A 17,300-nucleotide genomic window follows, 5' to 3' on the forward strand; every position below is an offset into this window, starting at 1 on the left:
TTCTTAAAGAATACCCTTCAGCATTTCATATAATACTGGTTTGGCAGTGATGAACTCCTTTAGCTTTTTCTTGTCTGTGAAGCTCTTTATCTGACCTTCAATTCTAAATGATAGCTTTGCTGGGTAGAGTAATCTTGGTTGTAGGTTCTTGCCATTCATCACTTTGAATATTTCTTGCCACTCCCTTCTGGCCTGCATAGTTTCTGCTGAGAAATCAGCTGACAGTCATATGGGTACTCCCTTGTAGGTAACTAACTGTTTTTCTCTTGCTGCTTTTAATATTCTCTCTTTGTCTTTTGCTCTTGGCATTTTAATTATGATGTGTCTTGGTGTGGTCCTCTTTGGATTCCTCTTGTTTGGGGTTCTCTGTGCTTCCTGGCGATTTCTAGAAGATTTTTGAGTAACCTTATAACCGTGGTTTTGAACACTATATCCAGTAGTTTTCTTTCCTCCATTTCTGTCATTTGTGACCTGTTTCTTTGTCTCCTCATTTGGCTGCTTCCCTGAGTTGATAGAGTGGCTTTGTGTGCTAGGTGTCCTATAGGGCCCAGTGGCTCAGCCTCCCTAATTACCTGAGGTGGACATTCTTGGTGAACCCCTTTGTTGGTTGTGTGCACAGTCTTGTTGTAATTAAGCCTTGATTGTAGTTGAGCCTTGATTTCTGTTTGCATCATTGGGAGGGATTGACCCCCAAGCCAATTGGCTGTGAGGACCAGCTGCTACTACAGTGGAAGAGCTGTTGTGTAGGAGACGCCCTTATGGAGCAGGACTTGCTTCAGTGGGGCTTTGGTGCTCAGTGACTCTGCTGCTTGAATGTGTCACTTGTGGATGTGGTAGGGTTGTAATCTGGCATGGTCTGAAGCTGACCACCGGGTGCACTGGTGCTAGGGCCTCCAGGGAGGTGCAAAGTCAGTTACTGCCTGTGTCCTCCCTGGGGCCACCCAGCACAAGCTACAGAGCTATATGCAGATGACTGCTACTTGTGTTGGCTTCTAGTTGCCCAGGAGAGGCCAAGCTGTAAATCAAGGCAGGCTGAAGGTAGTGCCAGGTCTGGAGCCACTTATCAAGAGGTATGGGGCATGCTGAGTCCTGTTTGTGAGATTTTAGGAAAGTCTGAAGCCTGAGATAGGACAGGCCATTCATATGGAAAAGCCACTGAAAACAGCTTGGGTGGGGCTGTAAATTGGGTGAGGCTGGGTCTCAGGGAATCACCAGGGTGGGGAAAACAGTGTGGGCCAGGTTGATGGAGACTTAGATATGGCGACTACCTGTTGAAACTGTGGTGGGGAGGTCTCAGCAAAGGAACAATGACTTCTGCCAACACTTTGTCTGGGAGAAAGCTACCCCCCCAGTTCTTGCCTTGATGCCAGACAATCTAGTTCCTCCCCATATGTTCCTGGATCCTTTCAAGCTGTTGCCTCAGTACTGGAGCTCAAAGGGAGTGAGTCCAAATAAGTCCATATGCCAGCCCTTTAAGAAGAACTGTCTGGGTCTCCAGCAGCCCTCCATGTCACTCAGCCTCAACCCCCTCTACATTTTACAACCTGAAGTTATGGGGATATCTCTTCCTGGCATTGGAACCCTGGGCTGAGGAGTCTGGCATGCACCAAGTGCTTCTCTGTCTCTGTATCTATATTTGTTCATCAGTTTATGTTCATTACATTCCACAAATGAGTGAGATCATGTGATATTTATCTTTCTCCGACTGGCTTATTTCACTTAGCATAATGCTCTCCAGTTCCATCCTTGCTGTTGTGAATGGTAAGAGCTCCTTCTTTTTTACAGCAGTGTAGTATTCCATTGTGTAGCTGTGCCACTGTTTTTTAATTCACTCATCTGCTGATGAACACTTAGGCTGTTTCCAAATCTTAGCTATTGTAAATTGTGCTGCTATGAACATAGGGGTGCATATATTCTTTCTGATTGGTGTTTCTGATTTCTTGGGATGTATTTCTAGAAGTGGGATTACTGGGTCAAATGGGAGTTCCATTTTTATTTTATTTTATTTTTTAAAAATTTCTTTATTGATTAAGGTATTACATATGTGTCCTCATCCCTCCATTAACCCCAACCCCCGCCCCCTCCACCTGCCTCTGCCTGCCTGCTGCCTGTTAGGCTCACTCTGTGAAAAAGCCTCTTGCAGTACTTACGTTGCATGAAATAGGTTCTCGGTGAGTCACCAGGTAGGGGTGAATGGTGTTCACCAGATTGATACAGGTTCAAACTTGTTGCCAATGCTAGGTCTAAGCCACTCAGCAAATGTCACAGGGTACTGTGTACCAAAACTAGCTGCCATTACCTGAGTGCAGACCTTTGTGGTGGGGTGGGGTCTCAGAGAGTTGTGAGGGTGAGGCTAGCAGAGTTTATCAGGCCCAAACAGATCAAGATTTGGCTGTGTGAAGTGAGGGCTCTATACCCACTGGGCATACAAGGGAACATTGGCCCCTATCCTAGAGCCACACAACTCAAACTGTCACAGATTTTGCCAGTAGCTTTATATCAGCAGTGTAGGGCCTCTAGGAGTTGGTAGCATGGGGCTTGTGGATCTTCTGTGAGGGGGAGTTGCTGGTCAGGCTTGAGGGAAGGTGGGGGGAATTGCCCCTGCCCCATTGCCACACTGATCAGTCTGTCCTTTATTCAATCCAGACCTTGGCCAGTTGGGGCCACCAGGAGTTTAGAGGATGGGGCCACATGGAGCTGGGAGTGTGGGGCTAGTGTATCCCACCATGAGGGGTAGGCTCCCATCAAGTTCATGAGAACATGGGAGGAAATAGCCCTGCCCTAAAGCCACACAACTCAGTCACTGACAACCCTAGAGTCAGGCCAGACCTCTACACCCAAGTCCTAGCAGCTGACTCCTCAGCTGGGGATGAGCTGCATAAGATGATGCTGTAGGAGTCCAGAGGATGGGGCTATTGCATTCTCCTAGGCTGGTGCCATAAGGAGGGGAGTCCTCCATCCAAGAAAGATGATAGCTACAGTGTGGGAGTGGGACTCATTACAGGTATCCTAGCGGCTGTCCTTTCAACTCTCTCCCCAGAGCCACAAATCACAGTCTCTCCTCACATGGCTCTGGTATGCTCATTTCTCCCTTTGCAGGAAGCCAGGGTGAGTGATTACAAATGAGATTTTGTGCATTGGTCCTTTAGTTGGGCAATTATCTCTAGCAGACTCCTCTCTTTCCCTCAATTTTCACAGTCAGATGTTATTTGGGTTCCTATTCCTGGTTCTAGTACTCTGGGCTGGGGAGTCCAGCATGCAGTTGAGACCCCAACTGCTAAGAGGGAACCTTTGCTACTGAGATATTCCTCCAGAACCTCAGCCACCTTCCAGCCCTTTTCAGGTTTCTGCCCTTTCTACCAGTCTCAATGTGGTTTCTTCTATAAATCCTTGGTTATAAATCTTCTATTCAGTTACTCTTCAATTGGTTATTTAGGTTGATTGTTCTATATTTTAGTTGTAATTCCAGTTTGGTCCTGGGAGAAGGTGAATGTAACATCCACCTATTTTACCACCATCTTGGATATGGACCCAGTACATCTTTTTAAAAAGTTAACTGTGCTCATTCTCTGACCTTCTTACCCTCCTTCTTCCAAAAAAAATACTTTCCAAAGATATCATATTAACTAAAGAACAAGGCTCAATCATATTAGCTTGGCTCAAAATTTCCCTCCTTCTCTCCTTTTAATCTGTGTGCTATCCATCATTCAGGCTCAATTCAAGTCACATTTCATTCAGGCAATGTTTCTCCACTTTCCCAAGAATGATCTTTTTCTTTAATTTCTGTAGATTATAATCTACATTACTTAGTGGTATTTATTTTATGCTACCTTGATTTATTTTTTTTTATATGTGTGGCTTTTCACTAGCCTGATTGCAAATTTATTGAGGGCATTACATAAAAGACATGCTTAATACATGTTTGATGATGAAGATTGTGATGATTTTTTTGGTTTCTGGGTATAGGATGGGGCAAAGTGAATATTATGGAGGTAGGGGGATGAATTAATGAGGCTCTTACGATAATAGTCCTAAAGGGTGATTAGGACTTCAACTCATTGGTCCCTTGGCTCAGAGCCTCATTGTATTACCAGAAGAACTTAGTGAAATTAAAAAGAAAAGGATGGAAGGACTTGAGACTGCTATGGATTTATGTGGGGGAAGAAGGAGAAGGAGAAGTCACAGGTAACTGAACCTGAAAACTGCAATAATGACAGTAACATTAACAAAAAAAGAAAAAAGAAAATCAGGAGTGAAAGCCAGATTTAGAGGGAAGATGATGAGTTTGTTTTTAGACATATTGAGTTTAGGGTAACTTGAGTAACCACATGGGAATGTCTAGCAAGCAGTGAGATATATTTCTCCTCTCATTCAACTCAATTCAACAAATATTTACTGAACATCTACCATATGCCACTCACTATGCTGGCAAATAAAACACAACCCCTGGCTTCCAGAGCTCATGTTTGAGTAGAAAAGACAAACTAATGAATACCTATGACGTAAGGCAGTAAATAGTATAATTAACTTACATATAAAGTATTATAGGAATACTAGGGGCCCAGTGCACGAAATTTATGCATGGGAGTCCCCTCAGCCCAGCCTGAGCCCTCTCCAGTCCGGGACCCCTTGGGGGATGTCCGACTGCCGATTTAGGTAAACCGGCAGTCAGACATTCATCTCACAATCTGGGACCACTGGCTCCTAACTGCTCACCTGCCTGCCTGCCTGATCACCGCTAACTGTTCCCCCTACCAGCCTGATCACCCCTAACCACCTCTGCCTGCCAGTCTGATCTCCCCTAACTGCCCCCCTGCCAGCCTGGTTGCCCCTAACTGCCCCCCTCATTGGCCTGGTCGCCCCTTACTGCCCCCCCGCCAGTCTGGTCGCCCCATGCAGCCCTGCTGTTCAGTCATTTGGTCATCCCTCACTAACCCCTCTGCCGGCCTGGTTGCCCCACACAGCCTGCTGTTTGGTCTTTACTGTTACTGTGATGGTGTCCCTGACAATTTGCATATTCCTCTATTATTAGTATAGATAAATAAGAGACCAATTGTTTTTAAAGCAGGTGAGAAATAGTTACAGAAGTGGTGATCTTTGATCAGGACCTGAAAAGATAAATAGAAGTTTGTTCAATAAACAAATAGAGAAATGACTTACTAGTAAGTGAAAGGAGTGTCTTGGGTAAAGGCACAAGACATGGAGGTGCAAGAAATGTAGGGGAAGAATAAATAGTATGAAATGACTAAAGAGAATGGGATGACAGAATAAAGATGGATGTGCAAAAGAAGGAACAATGGTCAGTAATTAAAGATAGGGATTTTTTTTTAAAGATAGGGATTTTGTTACACTCATCTTGGGAGGAAGTATAGTGTGATGGTTAAAGGTGTGGACTCCATGCCCGGCCAGTGTAGATTACTGGTTGAGTGTCGCCCCATGAACCAGGAGGTCATGGTTTGATTCCCAGTCAGAGCACATGCTTGGGTTGTGGGCTCAATCCCCAGTAGGGGGCATGCAGGAGGTAGCCAATCAATGATTCTCTCTCATCATTAATGTTTCTCTCTCTCTCTCCCTCTCCCTTTCTCTCTGAAATCAGTAAAAACATATTTAACCTTTTGCACTCGGATGTCGAGTGTGACTCGACACGGTTAGCATTAGAATAAAGGAATCGAGAAAAAAGCAAGTGAGTGCAAAGGGTTAAAACTTTTAAAAACAGGTGTAGACTCCAGTTGGATATCCTGGCTCCAAATCCCATCTCTGCCACTTACTAGAGATGTGGCCTTGAGCAAGTCACTTTGCTTATGCTCAGGTTTTCTCAACTATAAAATGAGATTAATGGTACCTGCCTCATTAAGTTGTTTTGGTGATGGAAAGAACTACTACAGTTGTATCTGTAGGGGACTGGTTCCAGGACCCTTTACAGATACCAAAATCTGTGAATACTCAAGACCCTTATATAAAATGGCATAGTATTTGCATATAACCTACACACATCCTCCCTTATACTTTAAATAATCTATCAATTACTTATAATACCTAATACAATGTAAATGCTATGTAAATAGTTATTATACTGTATTGGTTAGGGGATGATGATAAGAAAAAATAGTCTGTACATGTTCAGCACAGATGCAACCATCATAGGCCTAACTACATAGTACACATCAGCAACAATGTAACATTTTTAAAAAATATGTTTTATTGATTTCAGAGAGAGGAAGGGGGAGAGAGAGATAGAAACATGTGCTCTGACCTGGAACTGAACAGCGACCTCCTGGTGCATGGAAGATGCTCAACCAACTGAGCCACACTGGCTGGGCTACAATGTAACTGCCACTCCTTCCCCCGAATATTTTCAATCTGTGGTTGGTTGAATTCAAGGATGCAGGACATGCAGATATGGAGGGCTGACTGTACATGTAAGCTGATTAGGACAGTACCTGGCATATAGTGAGTATTATGTAAAGGTTATTCCAAAGCCTAAATTATAAGACACAAGACACTAAAACTACACCATCAGCAGCCTCAAAAAGAAACTATAAATAAGAATGGTCTAAGTCTCCAGATACTCTAAGCACAGATCCAGGGAGCACTGGATGAATAGATGAATCTCTTATTCTCACATGAGTCAGAGGTCCTTGAGAGGGTGAAATTATTTCCTTGGAAAGGTAGATCTAACTTAGGGAAAGGGTGAGGAATCAGAAAAAAATTAGAATGGCCAGAGTGGGACTGTTCATTCAGAATAAATGGAAACTCTCATTTTAGCATTCCCCCTTGAATATGGAAATAAAACAAAATAAGGTTAAAATTCAGCAAGCACATTTTATTTCAGTTAAGAATAAAACAGAAAATTGGCTAATTGGGGACCTTAGAGGATAAGAGAGGAGGCAGCAGAGTCTAGTGACAGGTGCTTTTCTGAGCTTGGAATATATGAAGTAACTCTCTGAAGAGAGCTAGCAATTGGAAATACAGCTCTATGTTGCTAAGGAAGCACATCTGGCCCCTTGATGTTTGATGCTTAAGTAACCCATTGTCTGTTCCTTAGTATTCTAGAGCTCTACTTGAGTGATCCTTGAATAGACTCTTGGAATGATTGTGCTTCCCTGTGTGACTGCTCTGTGTGCTGCTGAAATGGAACTGAACCTCGTCTGCTCACCCAGCCAGCCCAAGGGTCTCACTTGACAGAACTCAGTTTAAATTTTGGTTTTACCACTTACTAGCTGTATGATCTTTTTTTTTTTTAATTATGCGGGCATCCTGGTATAGTTAACAACAGAGTTGGTAGGAACCAGGCCCAGGATGCCAGCCAGCTTCCGGCTGCTGTTCTCCCAGCAGTGTAACACTTACCTAGGTACAAGGCAACCTAGGCAGCTGCCTACGGCTGGGGTAGCTGTATGATCTTGAGCAAGTCACTAAAAGTCTCTGAACCCCAGTTTTCCCATCTGCAAAATGGGGATAAAAATGGCTCTATATTATAAAGTGTTTATGATAATTACATGAAATAATTTTATCTATAACGTAGTTGGTACATTAAGTGTTTAAAAGATGTAAGTTGATTTCCCTTCCCCTTTCCTTTATACTTGGGTAGCCCAAAGATCCCCTGCTCTCATTTAACCCTTTTGGGAGCTTCATACCATCTAGTGTTAGTAGTAGTAGAGATGGAAAGAAGGAAAAATAAGTATATGGAAAAATAACCAACAATGATGGCTCTTTTTCCATAATCCCACCCTGATTTTGCAATGGAAATACTTTGACGTAGCAAGTATCCCCAAATCAGAAAGGTATTCAGATACTGGACAGCTCAAGGTGAGAAATATCTACTGAAACATGATGACAACTATGTGAAAATATATCTGCACTCGTGTATTTATTTTTTATTTTTTAAAAAAATATATTTTATTGATTTTTTACAAAGAGGAAGAGAGAGGGATAGTTAGAAACATCGATGATAGAGAAACATCGATCAGCTGCCTCTTGCACAACCCCTACTGGGGATGTGCCCGCAACCAAGGTACATGCCCTTGACCGGAATCGAACCTGGGACCTTTCAGTCCACAGGCAGACGCTCTATCCACTGAGCCAAACCGGTTTTGGCTACACTCGTGTATTTATTGTGAATATATAGCTGTACATTCATATATTTTAAAATTAGAAGGGAATAAGGAAAACTGAAAACATTTTTGTTAGGATGGTAGAAATATGTTGTTGTAATATTATCTTGATATCATTGCTCCTGTGAAGAGGAATACTCTTTCCCTGACGTACTTAAATTTCCTTACCCTCTTTCCAAAAGAACAGGAAGACAGGGTGCTGGAGTAAGGGGAATTGCACAGTGGGAATAACATGCCCCATCTCATCTGTCCTTCTGCCCAGCCTTCCATTAATCATCATGATCTACCAGAGGCCGGAGAGTTTCCTGTCTGTGGTGCTTCCAATGCCCTTGCATCATTAATATCATCATCTCTACCCTTCTTCTAGGAGTGGATCTTATGAGGGAGGTATGGAAGAAGTTGTGCATGTTTAGCTGTCAGTCCGAACCTTTCAGAGATCCAGCAGAGGACAAAGGCAGCAATCACTGTGTAATATTCTGGACTTTCTTGGCAGGTGAATACTGCTATGCATGAGGCAAAACTTATGGAAGAATGTGACGAGTTGATAGAGATCATCCAGCAGAGGAAGCAAATGATTGCTGTCAAAATCAAAGAGACAAAGGTAAAGCACAGCACTTCAGTGATGTCAAGGCAAAGTTGACTTTACAAAAGTTAAGGTTTTATGCTGAAGATTCTAGTTTGAATTTGGATCATGAAAGCAAGAAGAAATGAGGTTTTAGGGAGAGAGGCAAAGAAGCAATGTTTGGCTTAATGCTGTGAATCCCATAAAAATGCTGGCAGTTCTAGGGCATTGGAAACATTCTTTATCTTGACCTGGTTGGTGGTAATATGGGTATATGTATATGCAAAAAATTCATTGAGTTGCGTACTTCACATTTGGGTGCTTTGCTGTATGTATGTTATACGTCAATATAAGAAAAAATATAGTGGTGGGAATGTGGGCCAGAATTATGGAAGGACCATGAATGCCATGATAAAGACTTTGGGCTTAATCTGAAAGACATAAGTAAACCATTCTAGTTTCTTAGGAAGAGAGAAGACTGATTGATATGGCAGAGGTGTGCAGGGTATATAGGAAGCAAGTTCGGAGACTTAGGGAATGATTCTTGGTATGAGTTGATGAAGACCTAACCCAGAGAAGTGACAGTACTAACTGAAGGGAAGAACATAACAGACATCTCTAGAAGGAAATTATGGGAATAATCAATTTATTAGATAGAAAAGATGAAGGACAGAGAGAAGACTTCTAGGCTTTTAGCTTGAGAACTGAAGAATCGTGATCAAGAAAGTCAGGTATGAGACGCCATGCATCTATATGGTTTTAGAATTGTTGGTCTGCTGGTCAGTGTAGTGATTAAAACCTCATGCGGTGTATACAATGTGAGATGTTATGAGAGCCTGGAGTGGTGACCAATACTTTATGCCATACTGGGTGGTTCCAGCTAACACAGGAATTGAAGTTTTCGGGAACACAGAGCTGTGAACACAAAGGTATGTGTAAAGATACTTAGAGAAATATATACATAGAAATGCAGAGCCTCATAAAGAAAGAGGAGGTACTTTTTATTAAACATGTATGTGAAAATGTATTGACAATAAAATGTAAACAATGGTGATCCCTGGGTGGTAGAGTATCTTTTTATACTTTTCCTTTCCTTTTCTTTCTTTCTTTATTTTGTCAATCCTCACCCGAGGATATTTTTCCATTGATTTTTAGAGAGAATGGAAGGGAGAGGGAGAGACACAGAGAGAGAAACATTGATGTGAGAGAGACACACTGATTGGTTGCTTCCCACACATGCCCTGACTTGGGCCGGGGATCAAGCCTTCAACCAAGGTACCTGCCTTTGACCAGAATTGAACCCGGGACCCTTCAGTCTTCAGGCCAATGCTCTATCCATTGAACAAACTGGATAGGGCTATTTTCTACATTTTCTATATGAGCATGCATTGCTTTTATGACCAGAAAAATTAACGTTATCAATAAAAAGAGGAGCAGAAAATCTAGAGTATATTACTGGGTTGCAGGGTAAGTAAGCAGGCTATAGCTAGGAGGAGGGGTTGGCATGACAGACATAGAGGGTAGGGTGAGAAGGTGAATGGTAAAGAGACCATTGGCTATTAAAGTGAATTGGCCTTATTTTTAGAGTCACTGCAGCAGATCTCCTTCCTGTTGTTTTATTGTTTTTAATTTAGCACTGGATGTTTTCTCTTATTTTTCTGTTGCTAATTACTTTAAGGTTATGAAACTGAGAAAGTTGGCACAGCAGGTTGCTAATTGTCGCCAGTGTCTTGAACGATCAACAGTCCTCATCAACCAAGCTGAGCATATCCTGAAAGAAAATGACCAAGCACGGTTTCTCCAGTCTGCAAAAAATATTGCTGAGAGGTGAGTTCCTTATATTCTTTTGACATGCCTGCTCTTATGAAAGGGGCCAGCTTAAAGTCATTCATTTAATTCTGTTCAGGCATGTATGTAGCAGTTGCCACCTGAAGATTTTACCATCTAGTTAGTTACTAAGCCTCAGTGATGGATTGCCCTGTTGATTTCTGGCACCCTTCTCTGTCTCTGCAGCCTACCAGTTCTTCATTTGCAAAGAATCTGAAGTCTACAGTGAAACATTGTTCATTATAGTCACCAAGGCTTCAAGGGGCAATAGGGGCCCATTAGGCCAGAATTGATCTCCTATATCCCTCTCATTCATTGAAGACTTTGGCTCTAGGTTCACAGTATTCTTTTTATTGCTTCTGCCATTAGTTTGGTGATGTTAGCAGCATCCACATGGCTGACCCATCTAATACTCTAGTCATCTAGTCCCCTGGCTCTTTGCCATGTCCTCCTCCAGTGACCCTCACTTCTGCTCCACTTCATCCACCCACTTCCATGGCCCACATGCTAACCTTCACCATCACTTATTATTACACTTAGATCATAAATAAAAACATTACAAATTCTAACTACAACCTCTGTATTTACAGTTGTCTGTTTTTCTTCTTGTACATCTATTCTTCAGCTTCATTGGGACCTCTAAGTTCTGATTCCTACCTACCAGCTACTGACTGTCTTCACAACTGCCTTCACTTCTTTCTTTGGCCTATTTAGAGTCTGTGATTTCTCACTTCAGCTACTCTCTTTAATAACCCCAGTTCCCTTGCCACACTGCCTTTTTATCACACCATCCTGATAATAGGCCAACCCATCTATTCCCACATTTTCCATGCCTATATTTGAGTTGCAGAATACTGCTGGAGAAAATCATATAACCAAAGAGATTGATACTACTACACCACAAATTCATGACCTCTAATCTCACCTTGGCCCTTAGTACTGACTGAAATCCTTCGTGTTGCTTTGGTCAGCTTCCTTTTTTCCTTATTTCCATAATAGCTATTTCAAATTTTCTGTACTCATCTCAAAATTCCAACCCTGCCACCTTCCTGCTAATGCTCAGCAAATAAGTTCACCTCCTGTTTTAAGAGAGAGTGGTAGGTATGAAATAATAAATTCCTCAATATCCCATACCAAACTTCAGGGCATACATACAACCACATCCGTTATGTTTATCTTCCTTCTGGTTATAATGGAAGAGATTTTCCTTCATTTGTGATTTGGTTACATGCCTTCTTTTTCCTTACTTTAATTTCTTCACCACTTTAGTAGGCCTAACATGCACTTTTAAACTCATTCATGTCTCACCTATCAAAAATAATAATAATACCCACAACTTTCCTCTACTTCCCAATTCCTGTAGCTATTGACCTATCACTCTCCTTTCCTTCACAGAAAATTTCCTAAAAGATTTTCCATTTCCTCACTTCTAATTTATTCTTAAAAATTTTAAAGCTCTTTATATTAAAGCAATACTTGTGCAATTAAAAAGTTAAATATTACTGATAGTCATATTGCAAGAAATAACAATCTCCTCCTCACCCCAATTTCTGATCTCTATCAATAATAATACTAAGCATTTACTTACTGTTGGTCATTATTCTAAGTATTAACTCAGTCCTGAGAAACCTTTATGAGATAAAAACTGTTATTATTCCCTATTTTTTAAATGAGAGAATGAGCATTAGAGAACTTGGGTGACTTGACTAAGGTCACCCAACTAGTAAGGGGTAGAAGTAGGATTCAAACCCAGGAAGTCTAGTCCATAGTCTACACTTTTAAAGCAAAGCCAAATAATTTTAGCTCTATTAACTGTTTCTATTGGCATAAATTTTATGTTTCTAAATAACATGCTTATACTATTTTATTCAATTATATATTTTTAATTATTTTTATTTTTTTCACTAATAAATCTTTCTTGTTCAGATTATTACAGTTGTTCCTCTTTTTCCCCCCATAGTTCCCCTCCACCTGGTTCCCACCCCCACCCCCGCCCTTACCCCCCCCCCCACTGTCCTCATCCATAGGAGTGCGATTTTTGTCCAGTCTCTTCCCACACCCCCACACCCCTTTCCCCCCAGAATTGTCAGTCCACTCCCTTTCTATGCCCCTGATCCTATTATATTCACCAGTTTATTCTGTTCATCAGACTTTTTATTCACTTGATTTTTAGATTCACTTATGGATAGATATGTATTTGTTGTCACTTTGTTGTTCATAATTTTTGTCTTTACTTTTTTCTTCTTCTTCCTCTTCTTAAAGAATACCCTTCAGCATTTAATATAATACTGGTTTGGTGGTGATGAATTCCTTTAGCTTTTTCTTGTCTATGAAGCTCTTTATCTGACCTTCAATTCTAAATGATAGCTTTGCTGGGTAGAGTAATCTTGGTTGTAGGTTCTTGCCATTCATCACTTTGAATATTTCTTGCCACTCCCTTCTGGCCTGCATAGTTTCTGCTGAGAAATCAGCTGACAGTCGTATGGGTACTCCCTTGTAGGTAACTAACTGTTTTTCTCTTGCTGCTTTTAATATTCTCTCTTTGTCTTTTGCTCTTGGCATTTTAATTATGATGTGTCTTGGTGTGGTCCTCTTTGGATTCCTCTTGTTTGAGGTTCTCTGTGCTTCCTGGACTTGTAAGTCTATTTCTTTCACCAGGTGGGGGAAGTTTTCTGTCATTATTTCTTCAAATACGTTTTCAATATCTTGCTCTCTCTCTTCTTCTGACACCCCCATAATTCAGATGTCAGTACGCTTTAAGTTGTCCCAGAGGCTCCTTACACTATCTTCATATTTTTGGATTCCTTTTTCCTTTTGCTTTTCTGGTGGGGTGTTTTTTGCTTCTTCGTATTTCAAATCTTTGACTTGATTCTTGGGATCCTATAGTCTGCTGTTGTATCTCTGTATATTATTCTTTATTTCAGTCAGTGTATGCTTAATTTCTAGTTGGTCCTTTTTCATATTCTTGGTCTCACTAAATTTATTGGCGGTTTTTAGAAGATTTTTGAGTAACCTTATAACCGTGGTTTTGAACACTATATCCAGGAGTTTGCTTTCCTCCATTTCTGTCATTTCTGTTTCTTTGTCTCCTCATTTGGCTGCTTCCCTGTGTTGATAGCATGGCTTTGTGTGCTAGGTGTTCTAGCGGGCCCAGTGGCTCAGCCTCCCTAATTACCTGAGGTGGACATTCTTGGTGAACCCCTTTGTAGGCTGTGTGCACAGTCTTGTTATAGTTAAGCCTTGATTGTTGTTGGTATCACTGGAAGGAATTGACCTCCAGGCCAACTGGCTGTGAGGATCAGTTGTATCTATGATGGGAGAACACCTGTGCTGGAGACACCCTTATGGGGTAAGACTTGCTTCAGTGGGGCTTTGGCGCTCACTGAGTCTGCCCCCTGAGTGTGTCTCTTATGGGTGTGAAGAGTTGTAGTCTGGATGGTCTCTCTCTGACCACTGGGTACACTGGCTCTTGGATCTCCAAGGAGAGAGGCCACCCAGCAGGAGCTACAGAGATATCTGCAGATTCGTTCTCTTTGTTTGGGGTTTGGAGGTGCCCAGATGAGGCCCAGCTGTGAAGCAATGCAAGCTGCTGTTGAGCCTTGGGTCTTCTTTTGGAGGCTCTGGGGATCTTTGACCCAGCTGCAGTACGTTAGGTTTCAGATTGCAAAGGGCCAGGCCATTCATATGCAAAAGCCTCTATGCACAGCTTGGGTGAGGTTGTAAATTGGGTGGGGCAGGGTCTCAGGGAATCACCAGGGTAGAGCAAACAGCAATGGCTGACTGTCAGCCCTGCCTGGAAGAGGTCCACTGTATCTGTGTCCCGAGGCACTGTGCAGGAACAATGATCGCTGCAAGCACCTCTGAGCGAAAGCTGCACTCGAGTTCTACCCGATGCCAGACAGTCCAGGTTCTCCCCATATGAGTCTGTGTCCCCAGAGTCTCTCCCGGAACTGGAGTTCAGAGCAGTCGGGATCTTGTATCTCCCTCCTGATTGAAAAAGACAACAGCGTACTCAGTTGCCATCCCTTTCTGCGCACATGCCTCTGTACCTCTGCACTTCACTTCTGCACCTCTGTACCTCCTCCAAGTCTCAGTGTGCTTTTCTCTTTCCCTCTAGTTGTAGAATTTCCACCCAGCCAGCCTTCCCGTGGTTCTGGATGATACCCGTTTTTTCTTTTAGTTGTAGTTTTGAAGTGGTTGTGTGAGGCAGCAAGTTCAGGTGTTTACCCATGCCGCCATCTTGGTTTCTCCAATTATATTTTTTAATTTAAAATTTTAATTTAATTTATTGGGGTGACATTGGTTAAAAAATTATATAGGTTTCAGGTGTACAGTTCTATAATACATCAACTGTATATTGTATTGTGTGTTCAGAACCCCAAGACAAGTCAGTCTCCTTCCTTCACCATGTATCCTCCCTCTAACCTCTTGTGCTTCTACCCACCTCACTTCCCCTTTTGTAACCACCATGCTATTTTCTGTGTCTGTGGCTTTATTTTTTGCTTAATCCCTTTACATATTCCACTCAGCCCCTCAACCCCTCTCTCCTCTGACCACTGTCAGTCTGTTCTGTAACTATGAGTCTGTTTCTATTTTGTTTCTTAGTTTATGTTGTTCATTAGATTCCACATATAAGTGAAATCATATGGTACTTTTCTTTCTCTGACTGGCTTATTTCACTTAGCATAATGCTCTCCAGGTCCATGAATGCTGTTGCAAAAGGTAAGATTTCCTTCTTTTTTAATGACCAAGTAGTATTACATTGTGTAAATGTACCACAGATTTTTTTATCCACTCATCTATTGATGGACACTTGGGCCACTTCCAAATCTTGGTTATTGTAAATATCACTCCAATGAATATAGGGGTGCATATGTTCTTTAAAATCAGTGTTTTGGGTTTCATTATATATATTCCAAGAAGTGAAATTGCTGGTTCATAGGCAGTTCCATTTTTAATGTTTTGAGGTAACTCCATATTGTTTTTCACAGTGGTTGCACCAATCTGTATTCCCACCAACAGTGCACAAGGGTTCCCTTTTCTACACATCATCACCAACCCTTCTTGTTTGATCACTTATTGATAATAGCCATTTTGACAGGTATGAGGTGACACCACACTGTAGTTTTAATTTGCATCTCTCTGATGATTAGTGACTTGGAGTATCTTTATATGTGTCTATTGGCCATCTGTATGTCCTCCTTGAGAAGTATCTACTCAGGTCCTTTGCCCATTTTTTGAACTCTATATCTGATAAATTTCTTCTCTCCATTTCATTTAGCTCTTCTGGGGCTTGTTTTTTTGTCTACCTATTTTGGCTGCCTGTTTGGGTTTGTGTCCATGTATTAGTTCTATCTGCTATTACCCCCAGTCTCTAGGGCAGGACAATGTCAGACGCTGTTTGTGACTGACACTGAATACTGTTTGGAGCTATTTGCAATCCACAGCTTGTGGCTTCCTTTGCTGGGACTGGGTATTTTTGGAAAAGACCAAGATGTGCACCAAAGTCTGCTTTTTCTAGCCCAGGTCCAGAAGGAGATTAAGCAAAGACTCAAAGACTCCAGAGAACCCCTCTGCTGCCTACAGTCCGATTGTTATTCTCAGTCTTAATTATCCTCAGGCTATAGAGCACAGAAAGGTGTAAACTCCACAGGGTGGGGCGAGAGGTTTCCCAATGGGGTGGGGCAATTGTTCCCCCCAGGCAAAAGCTGCCTGGCTGATAAATATCTGCCAAAGAAAGATATCCTCTGCAGTATGAGGGAATGACTCAGCACAGGAAACCTGGGTGGTTGCCTTCTGATCTCTAACTCCAGGGCCCCTACCCTGAAATCTCCTCATTCAGCTCTAGTCCACCCTGCCCTGCCTCTGCCAGACCCAAAGGTGAGTGGCTGCACACAAAATTTTGTGTGTTGGCCCTTTAAAAGGTACCTGCATCTCCAGCAGTGTCTCCATGGCAGAAAGCAACCCTGCTGCTTTTCACCACCAGATGTTATGTGGGCACCTTTCTCAGTTCTGGTGCTCTGGGCTGGGGAGCCCAGCTTGGGATTTAGACCCCAGGGTTCTCAGTGGGAACCCCCCACAGCTGAGATGTCCCTCCAGAACTTCAGGTGCTTTCTGTGGGAGTCCGGCCAGCCCATTTGCACCTCTGCACTTCCTACCAGTCTCTATGTGGTCTCCACTTTCCATCCTTGGTTATCAGTCTTCAGTTAACTATTCAGGATGCTTTTTCTGTATCTTAGTTGTAATTCCAGTTTGGTCCTGGGAGAGTGTCAGCTTTCACTTACTCCACTGCCATTTTGGGAAAACGTTTGCCCATTTTTAATTGAATTGTTTTTGGGTTTTTTTGTGTTGAGTTTTATAAGTATTTTTTTAAAATATATTTTATTGATTTTCCACAGAGAGGACTAGAGAGGGATAGAGAGCAAGAAACATCGATGAGAGAGAGACATCGATCAGCTGCCTCTTGCACACACCCCTACTGGGGTTGTGCCCGCAACCAAGGTACATGCCCCCGACCGGAATCGAACCTGGGACCCTTGAGTCCGCAGGCCGACGCTCTATCCACTGAGCCAAACCGGTTTCGGCATTATAAGTATTTTGAAACTTTGGATATTAACCCCTTATCAGCTGTATTATTGGCAAATGTGTTTTCTCATATAGTTGTTTGTCTTTTCATTTTGTTGATGTTTCCTTTGCTGTGCCAAAACTTTTTAGTTCGATGTAGTCCCATCCTACCTAATAATAGACAAATATGCAAATTGACCATACCTCCGACACACCCACAAGCCACACCCACCATC

General features: G+C 42.2%; 1 protein-coding gene across 3 annotated transcripts in view; it reads left to right on the plus strand.

Annotated features, from left to right (window-relative positions):
* The window catches only part of MID2 (midline 2), a 120,880-nt gene that overhangs the window by 78,618 nt on the left and 24,962 nt on the right, over window positions 1-17,300 (plus strand). For all 3 annotated transcript variants that reach the window (XM_079765433.1, XM_079765435.1, XM_079765434.1), the window contains exons 4-5: window positions 8,605-8,712; window positions 10,352-10,500. In XM_079765433.1, the coding sequence (XP_079621559.1) occupies window positions 8,605-8,712; window positions 10,352-10,500 (257 nt within the window). The remainder of the gene's footprint in view (window positions 1-8,604; window positions 8,713-10,351; window positions 10,501-17,300) is intronic.

The sequence above is a fragment of the Cnephaeus nilssonii genome (assembly GCF_951640355.1).
Source record: "Cnephaeus nilssonii genome assembly, chromosome: X".
Classification (NCBI taxonomy): Eukaryota; Metazoa; Chordata; class Mammalia; order Chiroptera; family Vespertilionidae; genus Cnephaeus; species Cnephaeus nilssonii.